This window comes from Corvus kubaryi, unplaced genomic scaffold (assembly GCF_017639235.1).
Source record: "Corvus kubaryi isolate FWS band 111438036 unplaced genomic scaffold, C.kubaryi_AGA036_p1.0 37347, whole genome shotgun sequence".
NCBI classification, from domain to species: Eukaryota; Metazoa; Chordata; class Aves; order Passeriformes; family Corvidae; genus Corvus; species Corvus kubaryi.
In genome coordinates this window covers 412,584-429,421 of record NW_024581113.1, presented here as the reverse complement: position 1 = coordinate 429,421, position 16,838 = coordinate 412,584, and the positions used below count along the sequence as shown (strand labels likewise).

The following is a 16,838-nucleotide window of genomic DNA, read 5'->3' as shown; positions in this document are numbered from 1 at the left end:
AGGCAGCTCCCAGCAGCCAGCACCACTTCCAACTTTCCCTGTGCCCAGACTCTTGCTGTGCCTGCATCCCAATGCCAAACTGCCCTGCTTTCATGGTGAATGGCCAAACTGGAGCTGCTTGAATGCAGAGCATGTCCCGGGGCAACAGCCTGGAGAAAGGTTGGAGGTGATGCATCAGCACCTTCCAACACTCAAGACTTGCAGGGCTGGTGGAGGAGGGAGGGCACAGATGGCGAGGAGAGAGGTACAGTGAGAGGCAACTTAGAGCAAGCTCTCAGAAGGTCTACTGCTCTACTTCTTCAGCTGCAGCCTTTGGAGGGTGCTGCCCCTGCTTGCTGGGTGATGCTCTGCCCCCTGAGCTTAGGACACAACCTTCTGGGATGTGTTATCCTCATGGGCCTGGTCTGTCCAGAGCACTCGCTGCAAGGGAAGCAGGCTCATATCTTGTCCCCAAGTGCGAGGAGGGTGTGAAGGGACTCAGCCCCTTCTCCCACTGCTTTGTATTTAACTGCCCCAATCTCATCCCCAGCCTGTGCAGCAGTGCCAGCAGCACCTGTGGCCCTGTCAGGGGCTGCACATTCACTCCTTTGGCTGTCGCATCGGTGCCCAGAGCACCCCAGCACAGGGCTGGACCCTGCAGAGTATGTCATGGCCCCCAGTGTGACAGGTGCAGCCTCTCTGCGTGCCACCACTGCAGCTCTCGTCAGCTCCTTGCCTGTGTCCTGGGAAAACACCTTTCCAGATGGAGAAAGGGACTTTGTGGGGAAACATTTTCACTTTTTCCATTCTTTGCAGGGCATGGGTGAGCAGATGGCCTTCACCCACCTTTTCACTCCAAAGGGCACCTCCCTGTTTGCATCCATCCTGAGACACATCTCCCTTCCAGGCACCCTCTCAGCCTCTCTACACTCCCTGCTCCAAGGGCGTGACTTGACAGAGACCACACCAAAACACACTTAGCTGGTGCTCAGCAGCCAGGCTTGGTGTCCTTGGATGTCCTGACACAGTGGGAAACCCTCGCTCTTCTGGAGGCCTCTGTCATGGTCTGGCAGGTCTGGCTGGTGACCAGCTCACACCAGGCAGAGTTTGGTGCAGCACCTGGGACCTTCACATGAGAAATGAGAGTGCTCTCACAGTACTCTCCACACAGCCTCCCTTCCTAATATCCCTCTCCAAAACCACAACAGGAAGAAAGGACTCCAAAAAGAGCAGGTGCCTTGTGCTGGATCCATTTGAAAGAGATGTGTTGTGGGCACACAGGATAATTTCTTTGGCTATACCCCAAGTGGAGAATTTCACTGTGACTTTTGACACCTTTCAGCAAGGTCTCAAAGTCCAAAGAGGTGGCTGTATGAAAAGCCATGGGAAGTTGAGCTCCAAGAACAGAGGCTGCTCTTCAAGCTCATGTTGCTGCTCCTTGGTACACAGCTGCTCTGAATGAGCAAACCCCACAGGAAAGATGAGATTTGAGGATCTCTTGCTGGAAATTGGGGGCTTTGGCAGGTTCCAGATTTTGATTTTGGCTGTCCTCTGCCTCCTAAGAATCAACCTTCCCATGCATTTCCTGCTGCACAATTTTCTTGCTGCTACCCCCTCTCATCACTGTGCAATTCCACACCAAGAGGCATTTGTTAATCTCACCATGGAGGAAGTTCTGCTCATCAGCATCCCTCGGAAGCCTGATGGCACTTTCAGCTCCTGTGAGATGTTCTCACAGCCTCAGTTTCACCTGCTGCTCAACTCCTCTCTGCAACCAGAAAACAAATCCATCATCCAGCACTGCCAGCACGGATGGGTCTATGACCACTCACAATTCACCTCCACCATCTCCACCCAGGTAATTCCTGGCCTGTCATCCAGACAAAAATGAAATTAGCTCTGTGCTTTGAGGAGCAGATGGAGAGGTGTTTGCTGAGTGCACAGAATGAAAGAGGACTCTGTGCATTGAAACCAGTGGCCGTGACCTGTTTAGAGAAGATGTCCTGGGAGGGGGAAGCTCTCTGAAGCTCAGTGTTAGGAGATAACATTTATTAATATTATTTTTGTGAGTATCTCATCTTGCTAAGATTGATGCCAGCATTTCTCATTGTAATCATCTTAATTTCTCCAGATGATTGAGAGATTCAGGAGGGGGTCAGGTGACAGGGGAAAGACACAGATATAAGATTTTCTCTGTGTGGGCCACATGGCATTTGAACAGGATTGCATCCTGTCAGGGTTTCATATGAGCTCTTGACTTCCTTTCTTGGTTTTCCAAACACTTTATAACTTCTGTTCCCTTGGCCACCCCTCCTCACTGATCTTCACCTTCCTCCTCTTCTCCCCAGGGTTGTGCTGCCGCTCTTCTCTTACCACCAATATCTCTCTGCCTAATCAAATATTCTCTCCGAGGGTCTTCCACTGAGATGGAGATCGTAATCAGCCATAACCTTGCACCTGCAAAAAGTCCCTGCCCATCAAATATTAACCACCCGCCTTCTGAAACACTTTTCCAGGGCTAGCAGTGATACCTCTGGGTGTTAATGCTTTACTTTCCTTGGAAAACAGTCCAAATCACACAAGGTCTCAGGGAAGGGAAAATTTGGTCAGGCAAAAGGGGCACAGTTGGGTTGGATAGAGCCGACTGTCTCAGTGAGAGCAGGGACAAGTCTTAGTGCTTCCTCCCCACCTCCCAACCACTCCTGCTTTCATCAGGCACAGAGGTGGGGGTCGTGTGTGCACTGCATCTGTACCTCATTTCTGCACTGGTTCAGGGAGAAAGATGTGAAGCAGTCCTAAGAGAAAGGCCAGGAGGAGGTACTCTGCAGCATGGAGCCCCATGGTGCTGCTCCCATGGGCCAGTGGCCTTGTGACCTTTTCAAGGGACCAGGGCTTTCTCTGGAATCCTGGTTTTGTAGTACAAAAGGTTGCTCAAGGTCTGTCTGGCCTCATCAGAGAGGCTGCTAGTCCAGGTTGATGATTAAATTAAATTTTGACACATTTGCACACAGAGAAAAATAACTCTGTTAATCCTGCAGTGATTGGTGATATTTGCGCTCCCAAGAAAGTAAAATTATGTTCATTTTACTTAACTAGGATGAATGTCCAAACCAACTTCTCAGTAAGAAATCAATACGTTAGCATTAAGAGTAAGTATTTGACCTCACTTCCCCTCTGCCCTGCTTCTTCCCTGCACAGACAACTTCCAAGGAAACTGGTCAGGGCAACAGAAAGTGGTTATCAACACAACATTCCCTAGTGCACACCGAGGGGTGTGACAGCTCACTGCAGTGGGACACCCTGCAAATGCCCAGCTTACCAGGGCAGTCTCAGGGGCACAACAGAGGGAGCTGGGGGAGACTTGCAGATGGGCACATCTTGCAGAGGTCAGGAGAAGAAAAAGGGGAGCTCTCCATGGGCAGTACCCAGGAAAGTTTTCTGATGCCCAGCTGTGTCCCGGGAGACATCAGGCACAGCATCACCAACCAGTCAAAGGAGGGGATTATCCCACACTGCTCTGCACTGGGGTGGCCTCAGCTCGAGTCCTGGGGGCATTTTTGGGCACCACAATATGAAAAAGACATTGAGCTGTTGGATAGCATTCAAAGGAGGGCCATGAGGATGGTGAAGGGTCTGGAGAGGAAGCTGTATGGGGAGCAGCTGAGGTCACTTGGTCTGTTCAGCCTGGAGGAGACTGAGGGGAGACCCCATCACAGTCTGCAGCTTCCTCACGAGGTAAAAGCAGAGGGGCAGGCACTGATCTCTTCTCTCTGGTGACCAGTGACAGGACCCGAGGGAATGGCTGGAGTTGTGTCAGGGGAGGTTGAGGTTGGATATCAGGAAAAGGTTCTTCACCCAGAGGGTGCTTGGGCACTGGAACAGGCTCCCCAGGGCAGTGGTCACAGCACCAAGCCTGAGAGAGTTCAGGAAGCCTTTGGACAATGCTCTCAGGCACATGGTGTGACCCTTGGGGTGTTTCGTGCAGGGCCAGGAGTTGGACTCAATGATCTTGATGGGCCCCTTCCAACTCAGCATATTCTACAGCTCTGTGATTCTATGAAGTGTTCACAGAGAGGCTGTCACAGTGGGGAGGGATAACTGGGACTTTTGTAAGATGCAGCTTTCCATTTTCCAGGACTCCGGCACTGTCAGATGTGCAGTTTAGTGCAGGATTTCACCCCTCCATTAGACTTGGCAGATATAAACTGCAAGACACAATGTCTGACCACTGGAGTGAAGGAGTGTGAGAAGGCAGCAGAGACTGGGCAGGGCATTAAGTGTCCTTCTGACCTTGTGTTTCAGTGGGACCTCGTGTGCGAGCAGCGTGGGCTGAACCAGGCAACAGCAACCTTCTTCTTCATCGGCGTCACGATGGGGGCCATGGTGTTTGGGTACCTTTCCGACAGGTTTGACCCCTCCCAGGCTGCTCCTCTGGGGCCTCAGTTTCACAAAAAGAATTCCACAAATATGTGGCCTTCAGTAGGCAATCAGAGAGGTGGGGGAAGGAGAAAAGACAATGGTAAAGGGAGAATCCAGCCGCTCAATTGAAAATTGGATTCAAGTCATACTGGGAAGCAATGCAGGGAGTAAATGCTTCCTGCATCAGAGAAGCAGCTCTGGCCTTGGTTAGGAGTCAGATGCACTGCTGACTGTGGTCAGAATTGCTGCAGGAGCAATGAAAAACAAAAGAATCCAGCCTGAAAGACCAGTTTCAGGAAAAAAAACTGTCTAAAAAAGGAGAAAGCTGATTGGAACAAAGCTGAACAAAAAGCCTGAAAGAGTTAACTCCTTGCAAATTATACACAAATTGGCTAATGACACCCAAGAAAGGGGCTCAGAGCAAATGTTTGCCATAGTTCAAGAGTCTCCAGCAAGCAAAATCTGACTCTGTCATTCCTAGAGAATCAGGGTAAAGGAGGTTCTTTACAAGCAGGGAGGTATTTATTCCTCAAGGAAAAGCAGAAGCAATGAAGAAAACAGGAACAAATCTGCTCTCTCTGATTAAACATTGGGATGTGACAATATAAACCCAAAAAAAAAGAAATCCAAGTACTAACCTAGAAAGGGCATCAGTTAAGAAACTAAGTATTTTTGCAAACAGCAGGACCAGGAATCCCACCAGAGGATAGAGAGTCCAGGCACACAATTGGGATGTGCTATGCCCTGGACAATATTCATTTTTGGGAAACTGCCTCCTGATTTCCTTCCTCTGGGAGGAATTAGAGTACAGCAAGCTACAAAATCACTGTGGAGGGGAACCTGAGGTGTGAAGGACCCAGAGACTTTAGTGCTGCAGATGGGATTTTTTACATCCATATCTTTACCCAGGGGTGTTTGGGTACACTGTTACAAGGATCCAAGACACCTGGCTGGTTTTCAAACTGTGTGCCTTGGCTTCGTATCTACAATAGTTTTATAGCACAGCTGGAGGGAGAGAAATTCAGAATCAAGAAAAGGAGCAGGGTAAAACATGGCAGAAAACATGGTCTCACAAGGTAGCAATCAAGATGAAAAATATTCTGTTTCACAAATGGATTGTGAGGGAGAAGAGCCAGTAGAGGATCAAGGCATAAGAGGAGCATCTGGAAATCAAAAGACTGTAGTGTGAGACATAAATGAGTCTGTGCTTACAGTGGGAGGATGTGTAGAGGCAGGTGTTGGAGCTGGAGCTTTGAAATAAGCTGACTGAAGGCGGCAGAGAGAAATAAACCAGAGGAATGCCAGTTAAATCCCAGGAGCAGGGAGTGGTTATCCTGGAGCACCTTTGGGATAGAAAAGCTTTAAGCTGGTCTCCAAATAAGATCTCAGGAATGCCAGGCAGCCTGACCTCTGTCTGCACCAGCCAAACTGGCAGAAACTCCTCTGAAAGGTGGAGCCAGAGCCCCAGGGGGAGGTAGGACGCACCAGTGAAGAACCAGCCAGGTGTTTTCAAAAGATCCAAGAGTTACAAATGTACTGGATTTCTTTGCATTCACCAACAGGCATGTCAGCAGAGGAGAGACCGTCTCAGTCTCCTTCTCAAACACTCCTGAAGAAACTGAGCTTCCCCAGGGGAAGAAGAAAGGTCTCAGCATGACTAAATAATCAATTAAAAGCCAGGAAAGAGAGAGGAGATGCAAGTGCTCCATTATGACAAGGGAGGGGCCTGTGCTTGGACTTGTGTGCTTTTCAGCACATTTATAAATAATCTGGGAAGGAAGCAAGTGGGGAGGTGATGCTGAATCTGGCAGAGATGAGGTCCCAGTGTGGAGACTTTGCAGAAGGAGCTAAAGGACTCTGTGACTGGATAAGAGAATCAGAAAACAAAATTTCAGGGCAGATTAGTCTAAAGTAGAGAAACAATTTAAACTTCTCATTTAAAATGGAGGCTCTGAGCTGACCACGGCTACTCATTAGGAAGATTTTGGCATTATGACTGATAAACACAGTTTTGCTCTAGGCAAACATCCACACAGCAATGAGTAGTGGCTAGGAAAGCAGGAGGAAAATTAGGAATCATTAGGTTAAACCTCAGATGTCGCCCCCCACACCTCCCCTATCACCTCTTTAAAGTTGACTTCCCATTAGCAACCTTCCTTTTCTCTGACAGAGATGAGATCCCCCTTCTTTGTGCTGACAGTGAGGCAGAGATTTCATCTCTGGTGGTCCAGGGGAAAAAACATCTGGTCCTGGAATTTTGCTACTGTTCAGGTTCAGATCTTTCTAAGCCATTACAGATATTTGGATTTGAGAACTACTCTACTGACAAATTTTACTCAGGTAAACCCTCCAGCAGCCTTTCACTGTGAACATGTGTATGCAAAAATACATATATATTGTTTCTGGTATTGTCTGCTCTTCTCCAAAGACTCTTTTTGTACCTTCTCCTTGTACTGAATTGGTTCAATGATGCTTTGGCAGACTTCCAGACTGGGGTTTTTTTTATGAAAATGGCTTTTTTATTAATTTTTATGCTTGTGCAGTCTGCTCCTTTTATTGTACAGTCTTTCAGAGATTGTGCTCTCCTACAACTCTCTTTGAACACCATGTTAATGGCATTATTTCTAGGAGCCTCCCTGTATCCTGCAGTTCAATCCTGCCAGCTCACTCCTGGTTTTCCTAGCAGGTAGAGTGCATTTGCTGAGAGAGTCCAGTAATGGGTCCTTAAATAGCTGCCCTAAACAGGTGCTGTCCAGGAGAGCCGGATTTGTTGTTCTGAGCAGTGCTGCTCTTTCCACACCCAACGTTCATGGGGCAGGCTCTGAATGGGCTTGCACCACTGTAGCACCAGCTTGATCCAGAGCCATTTCCTCCTCTCCAGGCTGTTGCAGCCTTTAATTTTTCCTCTAAAAGCTCTGGTTTGCCCATTTCAAACCCTGCTCCCGTGCCAGGATTCCAGCCACTGTAACCCAGCCTGTGCTCGTGGCAGGTTCGGACGGAAAACCATGCTCCAGCTGTCTCTCGTGTGCTCCGTGGTTTTTGGGATGCTGAGCGCCGCCTCCGTGTCCTACACAATGCTGGCCATCACACGGACCCTCACCGGGGTGGCCCTGAGCGGCATCTCCCTGATTGTCGTGCCTTTGGGTGAGTGTGGGGGGCTTGTGGCTGCCAGAGGGACTCCTGGCAGGCAGTGGTTGGGAAGGGACTTGTCTGCCAGGCAGGGCAGAGTTAGTAGGAACAGGGCTCTGGAAATCGCTGCGTGTGCGAATTACAGAATATCCCCTCTTGCAAGGATCCAAGAATTACAATTTGCTGTTAGTCTAATTAATATTCCAACAGTCTACTCAAAACACAACAACCACTTTTTAGTACTTCTGTTGCAACAAGATGCCCCATTCCTGTTAAGTACCATCAGTAACGCAATAAAAGCCACATTCCAAAGTCTCCACCCCTTTCCTCTGATACAGAGTTCCCACCTTTCAAGCACACGCTGTCAGGACAATTCAGCAGCATTGCCCTCTCCTCAGCATGAGAGGATGGTGTGTCATTTACAGGGTGTTTCTACTTCCCCAGGTTCGAGTTTGCTCACAGTTGTCCTAAGTTGCCAATGTGTATTTTACAATAAGAAGAAAAAAAAAAAAAATCACACAGAGCTAGGCAAAACTGAAGCTGAAGGATTTAGGTAATTATATAACAAAAACAAGCTCCAAATTACAGGATATCCAGTAAACCACTGGATGATTTTGTAGATAGAGCTGGGACATACTGGGCAAGAAGTGTTGTACCCAAGAACACATTACAGGTGCAGCAGAAATTTCTGGGATTTTTGCAGATCTAGCCAAAATGAAGCTTAAATGGCTTCAATACTGCAAAAGCCCACACAAGACCTGACAAATCCCAAGGCCTGCTGTGTTTGTTTATTGTTATAAAGGTTGATTCCTGCAAGACATAGTAGAGCTCAGAGCTTTCTGATTGTTAGAGACCGCAGCAAGATGTCCAAACCTTGGGAGGAAAACTGGCTTTTAGTTCACACACACAAACAAGGAGACTTCCATCTGGCTTTACACGTGTGCTACTGTCTACTCTGGGTGGATTCCATGTGAACAACAATTCTTCTCAATGTATAATGAGTGGACAAATGGGAAATTGTGCTGACAAGATGGTTGGGGGGAAAAAATCTGGTTGGTGAAGGCCAATTGAATGCTATTGAATGGGATAAAAAAAAAAATCTCTATCACCAAGAGTGGTTTTAGCACTGTTCCTTAACACACATCCAGTATTTCTTTCTTAAAGTTTTCTTTTAGTTGCTCACGGCTTTGCAAGAGGTCAAGCACTGTGGCTGAATATTTTAAATGTTCCAAATATCGGCCAAACAGGGGAACTTTGTGAAGGAGAAGACCAGGGACGTTACCTTGCTTTGCCCTTGTTGAACAGCCCTGCAGGCCCTCCCTTCCCGGAGAAGTCCTGCGTGTCCCAGCTGAATGCTGCCTCCCTCTTCCAGGGATGGAGTGGGTGGATGTCCAGCACCGCACCTTCACCGGGATCCTGACCAGCATCTTCTGGAGCGTTGGGAACATGCTGCTGGCCCTGGCAGCGTACCTGGTGCGGGAGTGGCACTGGCTGCTGGTGGCCGTGACAGGACCTTGTCTCCTGAGCATCGTCTGCCTGTGGTGAGTGCAGCCACCAGGAGGGGATTTACCTCCTCTGCTGATCTTAGGCTTCACTCAGCAACCTCAGGGTGAGCAGGACTCATCCGTGTCCTGTACCTGGATTGCCCAACCATGGCAGCTCTGGAAAACTGGAGTGGCCTGGGTTTCATCTCTCCAGCAAGGCCAGGAGCCAAGGTCACATCACAGTTTTCGGGACAATGAGGAGGCAGGGCTGGGGCTGAGGCATTTGGATGACAGGTGGCAGCACAAGGAAGCAGGATTTGGTGCTGCCAGCTCTGTCAGACCCTGCTCAGAGTCAAGAAAAGAGATTCCAATAAAGGAACACACAACCAGATCCAGGCTTCAATCCCTAGTAAACCCAAGATAAAAAAATAATCCATTCTCTGTCCTCACCTCACTGGGAAGGATTCTTTGGGCACCAAACTTTCCATGAAAGCCACTGACACCTTCAGGCTAGGCCAGATTCATTTATCTCTGCACTTCCCATGGCTTTTCCCAGCTGTGTAACCATCCTGATGGACAAAAACCACCTGCTTTCTATAGGCAATTTCCCCCCTGTAGCCTTATTTAAGAAATACTTGACATCTCCTAAGCCTTAAAATGGGAGATGGTTCATTTAATCAAAGAAACTTTGATTTTTTTTCCTTCTTTTTTTTTCATATAGTAATACAAACTAGAATACAGAGTTGATTCACTGGCAGTGTGACTGCAATGTGAATTGCATCAATTTATTGATGGTCTAAAACCATCCTTTGAATAAGCAGCTCCATTTCCTGGCTGGGAAAAAAGGTCTTCTGCTGATATAAGTAATCAGGTATTCCCACAACTGCCCCTCTGAGAACATTCAGAAATGGGGGGCTGTGTCTTCTTCACCTTAGGGTGGTTGTTTTGTTCCTCTTGGGCACCAGAGCAGTGCTGGATCCCACTGCAGAAACCACACACGTGTCCCTCAGGGTAACAGGCAGCTGCAGCTGGAAACCTTGCAGAATAAATTCTGATCTGTTAGATACATATGTCCAAAAATTACATGCATAATCACTGCACAGAAAGAGTGATATCCAAATGCTAAAGTGCCTTTCAGCTGCTGTCAAAGAGGCTTCTGGAGACTTTGATTTGCTTGCCTACTGTGTCCGTCCATCAGCATGAAGCAGTAAGTTAAATACCTGCACAGATCTAGCAGGAAAATCTCAAGCAACCCTTACAAAAATGGGATATGAACCGGTGCTGTTGTTAATCAATGGCTAAAGAAAGATGTACATTTCCACTGGTGATGAGAGCTTTCTGGCAAAGAGTAACTGCTGGTATTTCACTGATGAAGCCCAACACAACTAAAATACATGTTCTGCTGACTTTTTTAGTTCCAGTTGTTTTGCTCTCTTTCTAGGACAACCAGCCATAAAAAACGGAGTCCTTGGAAGTGCTGAAATTCACACATGCATTTGGACCCACCCTTTCCATCATAACTGTTTGATTTTTGTTCTTATGTTAATATCTTTCATGGAGATTAGTTCTCCAACAAATTATACTCTAGTCTTCAAGCACTCATAAGGTCAGTGATTGCAGAAAATTGAAAGTCTCTGAAGTAAGGAATTAAAATCTAATTTAGCACTCTGTAGATATTATTGACACAATGTCAGAACTTAGTGGAGGCATTAGACAACCAAAAGACATGGAATTACTCTCTAGAGACAGAGGCAGTAAGTGCAAAATGCCTCTTTTCCTTCTTTATACTTCCCAAGGTTGTAAGCTTGTGGGAAGGAGACGAAAACTCTCAACAAGACCAGTTCTCCAAACATTTTTGCTCTACACATCATTTTCAATTCCTGCTTGAATAGTGACAACAGTTGCTCATTAGTTTTACTGTAATCTGATTTAGGGCACATGAATCACAAACACTGGATTGTAGGGATCAAGTCTCAGACTATTCCAGTGGGAGACCCCAATGTGCATAAGGCTTTGATTAATGTGAAAACCAAATCATTTCAGCAACTAACAAAGTACGTATAGAGCTCACTGAATCCTTTCTGCATTGTAGTTTTTAATATCTGACAATTTCAATGTTTAAAGAGTCTCAGAAAGCACAAATGTGTAAATACAAACTCCCTGGGGCCAGTTTTAATTGATAAGAGTTTGAAACTTCAACCAGCTCAGCCTTCAGGGGTAGAAGAACACGTACATGTCAAAAGAGCGTCCCACTACTCTTCCCATGCACCATTAGCTGAGGTTGAAGTCTCATGGAGAAGATTCCAGAGCCATGTACATGGGACAGAAACCATGCAGCTCCAACAGGAGTTGTCTCATCTCCTTCACCTGCAGGTGGGTCCCAGAGTCTGCCCGGTGGCTCATAGCCAAAGGCAAAGTGAAGCAAGCGCACAGGCACCTGCTCAGATGTGCAAGAATAAATGGAAGGAAGGACTTTGATGTCTCACCAGAGGTAAGGAACTGAAGATCCAGACACATGTTCTTCTTTTCCCACTTTGTCTCTCTCTATTTTTCTTCTAGTTGATACCTGGAGCAATGCTTAGCCTGCAGTGTGGTCTGTGGGGCACTGTGGGCATTTTGCTCTAGAAAGCAGAAATTCACTCCTAAAGATAAAGAACCAGCTCACTACCCTTTAAATGAATGCACTCCTAAGAACAAAGCATGCATCTCGCTGTTAGCTCCTCATACAACAGCAGGCAGCCACATGGGGAAGAGGGTGAACTGGCCAACACTGACTTGTCCAATGCCATGATCTGCCATTTCTCTACAGCCCTTTCTGCCACACGGGGCACATGGGTGAGAGGGAAGAAGGGGCCATGAGAAGAAAAAGAGGTCTGAAATAGCAGGCAACCTGTAAAGTTGTGGGAAGACATGCCTCTGACAATGTATGCTCAGAGAATTGTTCTGCGAAGGGAATATATGGAAAATCCAAGGTGGATCTGAAGCTGGGAAGGCGAAGGCCCCAGCCTGTCCGGGGTTTCATGTCTGGATCCTAAAAGTACAGCAGCTGAGCTATTTCTTTCTTTCCATCTCTCCCAGACCCTCACAAGGATGGCAACAGACAAGAACATGGGAGGGAGTTACTCCTACATCAGCCTGTTCAGGACCCCAGTCCTGAGGAAGATCTCTCTGTGTTCTGGTGTGGTGTGGTAAGCGGTGTCACTTCACAGGGGGGATTCATCCTGCAGCTCCCAGAGGGATTTCCCTCAGTCCCATCTCCACCCGCTCCTTGCAGGTTTGGTGTTGCCTTCTCTTATTACGGCATGAGCATGAACCTGACTGGCTTTGGGCTCAACATCTACCTCTCCCAGTTTGTCTTCGGCATCATTGAGATCCCAGCCAAGATGGTCATGTACGTGCTGGTGAACCGAGTTGGACGGCGGCAGAGCCAGGCATGGACGCTCATCCTGACCGGACTCTGCATAGGAGCCAACATTGTCATTCCCAAGCGTGAGAAGCTCTTCTGCTCTACACAGCACTTGCTAAAGTGGGGGGGTCCATTTTGTGCCATGCTGGAGAAGGAGAGCCAGAGATCTGTCCACAGGCAGTTCTGTGTAGAGAAGTCCTCCACCTGAAGGGTGTCTATGAGACAAGGTCACTAATGTGAGCAAACCTTAATATCTTGTCACAGGAGATGGTGTCCAGTCACTGTGAAGTGACTGGTAAAGGGTCCAGTGATGGCAAAGCACAGTGCCTGTCTTAATTATAGACCTTGTCCAACGGGAACTGTCAGGACTATCCTATCATCACTTCAGCTCCCACTTGGGCTAATACTTACTAAACTTACACATTCAGGCTTTGGAGACAGCAGCTCCAGGGCTATGAAGCTCTCAGTTTTGTGAGAGCACTGAACCTTCTCCCTTCTTACGCCTGGAAGCTTCTTCCTAGAGGCAGCTCATTGCCATGAATGCCTTTTCTTTCCCCCAGCCTTCACCTCCCTGCGTTCCGCAGTGGCCATTATGGCCAAGGGTTTCTCAGAAGCTGCCTTCACCACTGTCTACTTGTACACCTCGGAGCTCTACCCCACCATTCTGAGGTAAGAGAGGCCACAGGGCCTGGCTGGGGTGCTGCCCTCAGGCCTTGGACATCAGCACAGCAGGATGTGCTGTTGACTACATTGCAGCAGCGGCCCCTTGCCTCTGGAACTAGCAGGTTCTAGGGATTTTATATACTCACAAGAGAGCGGCAGAAAGCCACCCTTTTTTTCACCTGGGTTGTGGGTGGCTAGGTTGTGCTGACAGGAAGATGAATGGAAAGGTGAGGAGCATTCTGTGTGGGAAGATCTTTGCACTCCATAAAGCACCTGTGCTTAGTAAAGTCTTCATTCCCTGTGATAATCCGTCAGGAACTGTTAAAAGAACCTGAAAATAATAACTTGAAATACCAAGTTTTACAAGGGACACATACTACCACATGTTTGATAGTCTTTTGGACATCAGATGATATTAAAGCAGGGATTAACTAGCCTTTTGGGAGGAAAACCAGAACTTACTTGACATACCTGGGTAATGATAACACAAAACCAGATTTAGCATCTGCATAGTTTGGGATGTAGCTGAGTCTGGTGGAGGAAATCACCTCACTGATTTCTCTGTGCAAGTCTGAAAAATCCCTCATGAATCACAGCAGGCCTTGTGGCTTACTTCACTTCTGTCCCTCCCTGCTCGGAGTACCCTCCTCTGCCATTTAGTCCTTTAGCTTTCAAAGGTCTGTTGCATGTGGGGAAGGATTCACATTTAAACCAAAGTGGTCACACTGATCTGCTACTTTTTATACCGGATCAGTTTGTATCTTTCGTGCTCAAAGACATTGATAAAGACAAAATTGTTGGTTCCTTCTGCAGTAGTCATTGTGCATATGCACAAGCAGGTCCTGGGATCCTTGTCATCAGTGTGAAATGCCACCCATCCCCTCAAAAATCAGGTCTTATTTCTGGTCTCCTCTCCAAGGTCTCCTTCCTTGGACCAAAAGTGCTCACAGGTATCTCTGGTGTATGCAACCTGCCTAGAAGTACCTGGGAGAAGGAGGAACTCGGATTTGCTCTAAGCAGGTCAGAGGACTCACTAGTCTTACTATTAGAAAATGCTCCCAGGGTTTTGATATTCAAGGGGGAAACAACTTTACTGCAGGTATTTTTAGTGTGGAACTGCAGTTCCTTTCTCATAATAGACATGAATCTATTTCTCACAGCAGCTACAGTTGCTCTCTGGGAAATATTATGATTTTAGGAAGATATTAAGAAAGAAAAGGAAAAAATGGCAGAGGAAAGACCCGGGGGGGAAAAAAGCCTCAGCACTTAGAGAGAATTGCGGGGCAAAGGGCAGAGGTCTGACATGACACAAGCAGCCCTCTCTTTCCCGTGGTGGTCTGCACCTTTCCAGGCAGAATGGGATGGGGTACACCTCCTTCATGGCACGGCTGGGAGGGGCCCTGGCCCCGCTGGTGTTCCTGCTGGACGAGGCGTGGCGGTCCCTGCCCGAGGTGACATACTGCGGTGTCGCGGTGTGCAGCGGCGCCGTGGCCTTTCTGCTCCCGGAGACGCTCAACGTGCGCCTTCCCGAGGGCATCGAGGACATCGAGAAGCCACAGTGAGTCACCTCCGTCCTGCCCTGCACGTGGATTCTGCCGAGGAGAGGGGACATCCCTCTCTGCTGCCTGCCAGGGGAAGGAGGGACAGCCCGGTGCAGCTGCCAGCCTTCCTGCTTTTCTGTCCATCAGCCCAAACATGATTCTTTCCCTTCCAGAGTAAAAGTGCCGCCAGAAGCCAGCGCTCCCGAGGGCGTGCCACTGCAGGCTCTGCTGAAGTGAGGGACCCCGTGGGACAGCCACCGTGTAGGACTGCACAACTGAGCCATGCTCTGAGCTGCCAGGGAAAGAGCCTTTACTGCCCGCCAATCTCACTCCCAAGGGAAGTAGGACTGAGGACACTGGAGGAAGGAGGCAGGTCAGGACACCAGCTGGCAGGAGCTAACCCACTCTGGAGTGTGGCCAGCAGCAAGGATGCAGAGGTCTAACAGGGTATGGAAATAAAGGCACCTTGTGCTAAGCTCTTCCAGTCTTTGGCCTTGTTGGATTTTGACCTTTCATGTCACTGCACAGCCTTCCAAAAACTACAGTCCATTGGTTTATACACCTCGAGAAACAGTGCAGCAAGAAAAATACTGAGTGTGAATCATGCAAACCCAAATAAGCTGTAATAAATCCAGCTGGGTGGTAATTTATGGTTTATTTTAAACCATAAACTGTAGCTACAAATATTTCTTGTCTTTAGAAAAGGTCCAGACAATTTTCACGCTGAAGCTCAAAGCCAGCAAAAAGGACATGCAGGAATCCCACTGAGAATGGGTTAACTGCAAGCATTTTCCCTACAGACACAAAGAAGAAAAAAGGTTTTCCATTTAAATCTAGTGTGTATGCAAGAGCTATACTTTAAGGTATAGAAAAAACCAAAATGAAACATAACAACCAAAAACCCAAAAAACCAACCAACCAACAAGAAAAAAAACCCCAAACAAACAAACAAACAAAAAGAAACAAAACCAAACAAAACACAAAAAAAAACCCCAAAAGCAAAAAAAAACCCCAAACCCCAAACACAAAATCCACCTTGCTACAGGAAACTTTGCATGGAATATTGAGCAGTTCATTACTGGACTCCATTCTGCTTACTGGTCTGATACACTGATCTTAACTTTATGGAATATCTTTGCCTCTTGCACTTAATTACATAAACAACAGAGATGAACCACCAAATTATCAACTGGAATTCCTATAAATTTGGAATCCTGATAAACAGCACGTGCCCAAATTGGGAAGAGGGAATGGCTTCAGGATCTGAGTCCCAGGTGCTCTGTGATTCCCTGGGCTGTGAGGTGGTTTAAGCTAAACCACGTACAACACCGTGAGGAGAACACATACTGAGGATGCATCTGAAAACAGATGCAGAGGCACATCCAATCCCAGGTCCAAGAGCACCTCCTAGCAAAAACAAGCTGCCTGGAGAATTTTTTTAGCTGCTATAAGAGAGTAGCTATTTTTTAAATTAATTTTTTCCATCCATGAATCACTTAACACCTTACCTTGTGCTGTCAAAAAAAGAAAAGGCAATGTGCAGGTCGTGACCGATCTGTGTTTCCTTCAGCAAAAGGGTCTTTATTTCTTGGAAATATATCATGATTTACAGCAACCAGCTAGAGCATGCAATGCTGATGTCATTACTCATACAGTAACTGTAGGAAAAACAGGACATTAACCAACTCAAAACCTAAGAATTTTCATTACTGATAGGTTTGTTAAGACAAACCTGATTTGTGGTGGGGACGAAATCTGACTTCCAAGTTTTCAATTTGTGAGGTATCTTTGGTCTGCTGCAGGTTTGTTTGTGAGGAAGACAGAAGTGATGGTAACAAACAAGAAGACCTTTTCACATCCAGAAAGACCAAATTGGGTTGTAACGTATGAGAAGACAAGAAGTGAAGAGTCAAATGGGTTAGGAAGAAGAAGATCGACTGGCTCAGAGCTGAGCTGCAGCCCCGGGACTCGTGTGCACAGCACCGACACCCACGGCTGGCGGTCCGAGCCCGGCGGCGGCGACCCACGGGGAGGGAGGGTGAGCATCCCCCGCGGGTCTTGAGCACCGGAGGGGAGCGGTGGGGGCAGCACTGCAGGGACCAAGCCTGGGCTGGGGGACAGGGGACACCCCGGCCGGTGCCGCACCGGGGAGCGGCGGCAGGCCCGGCCCGCTGCGGGCGCCCGGCGCGCATGGCCCCGCCCCCGGCGGCTGCACGG

At 47.8% G+C, this 16,838-nt stretch overlaps 1 protein-coding gene and 1 long non-coding RNA gene across 2 annotated transcripts; one reads left to right on the top strand and one right to left on the bottom strand.

Annotated features, from left to right (window-relative positions):
• The first annotated feature begins 956 nt into the window (after positions 1-956).
• On the top strand, positions 957-15,170 carry SLC22A7 (solute carrier family 22 member 7). The gene is made up of 10 exons (XM_042031906.1): positions 957-1,837; positions 4,282-4,385; positions 7,388-7,542; positions 8,900-9,068; positions 11,385-11,502; positions 12,090-12,199; positions 12,286-12,500; positions 12,978-13,086; positions 14,432-14,638; positions 14,795-15,170. The coding sequence occupies exons 1-10, from the start codon at positions 1,460-1,462 to the stop codon at positions 14,856-14,858; spliced, it is 1,629 nt and encodes a 542-aa protein (XP_041887840.1). The 5' UTR covers positions 957-1,459; the 3' UTR covers positions 14,859-15,170.
• Positions 15,171-15,257: 87 nt separating this feature from the next.
• LOC121666406 lies at positions 15,258-16,810 on the bottom strand. The gene is made up of 3 exons (XR_006016658.1): positions 16,354-16,810; positions 16,130-16,279; positions 15,258-15,415 (listed from the first exon to the last, which is right to left on the bottom strand). It is a non-coding gene; the product is annotated as an uncharacterized LOC121666406 (long non-coding RNA).
• Positions 16,811-16,838: the final 28 nt, after the last annotated feature.

Coding starts and splice junctions, on each gene's coding strand:
- SLC22A7 (XM_042031906.1), top strand. CDS start 1,460: ATGAGATTTGAGGATCTCTTGCTGGAAATTGGGGGCTTTGGCAGGTTC. Junction 7,543..8,899: donor CCTGATTGTCGTGCCTTTGG/GTGAGTGTGGGG, acceptor TCCCTCTTCCAG/GGATGGAGTGGGTGGATGTC. Junction 13,087..14,431: donor CTCTACCCCACCATTCTGAG/GTAAGAGAGGCC, acceptor GCACCTTTCCAG/GCAGAATGGGATGGGGTACA.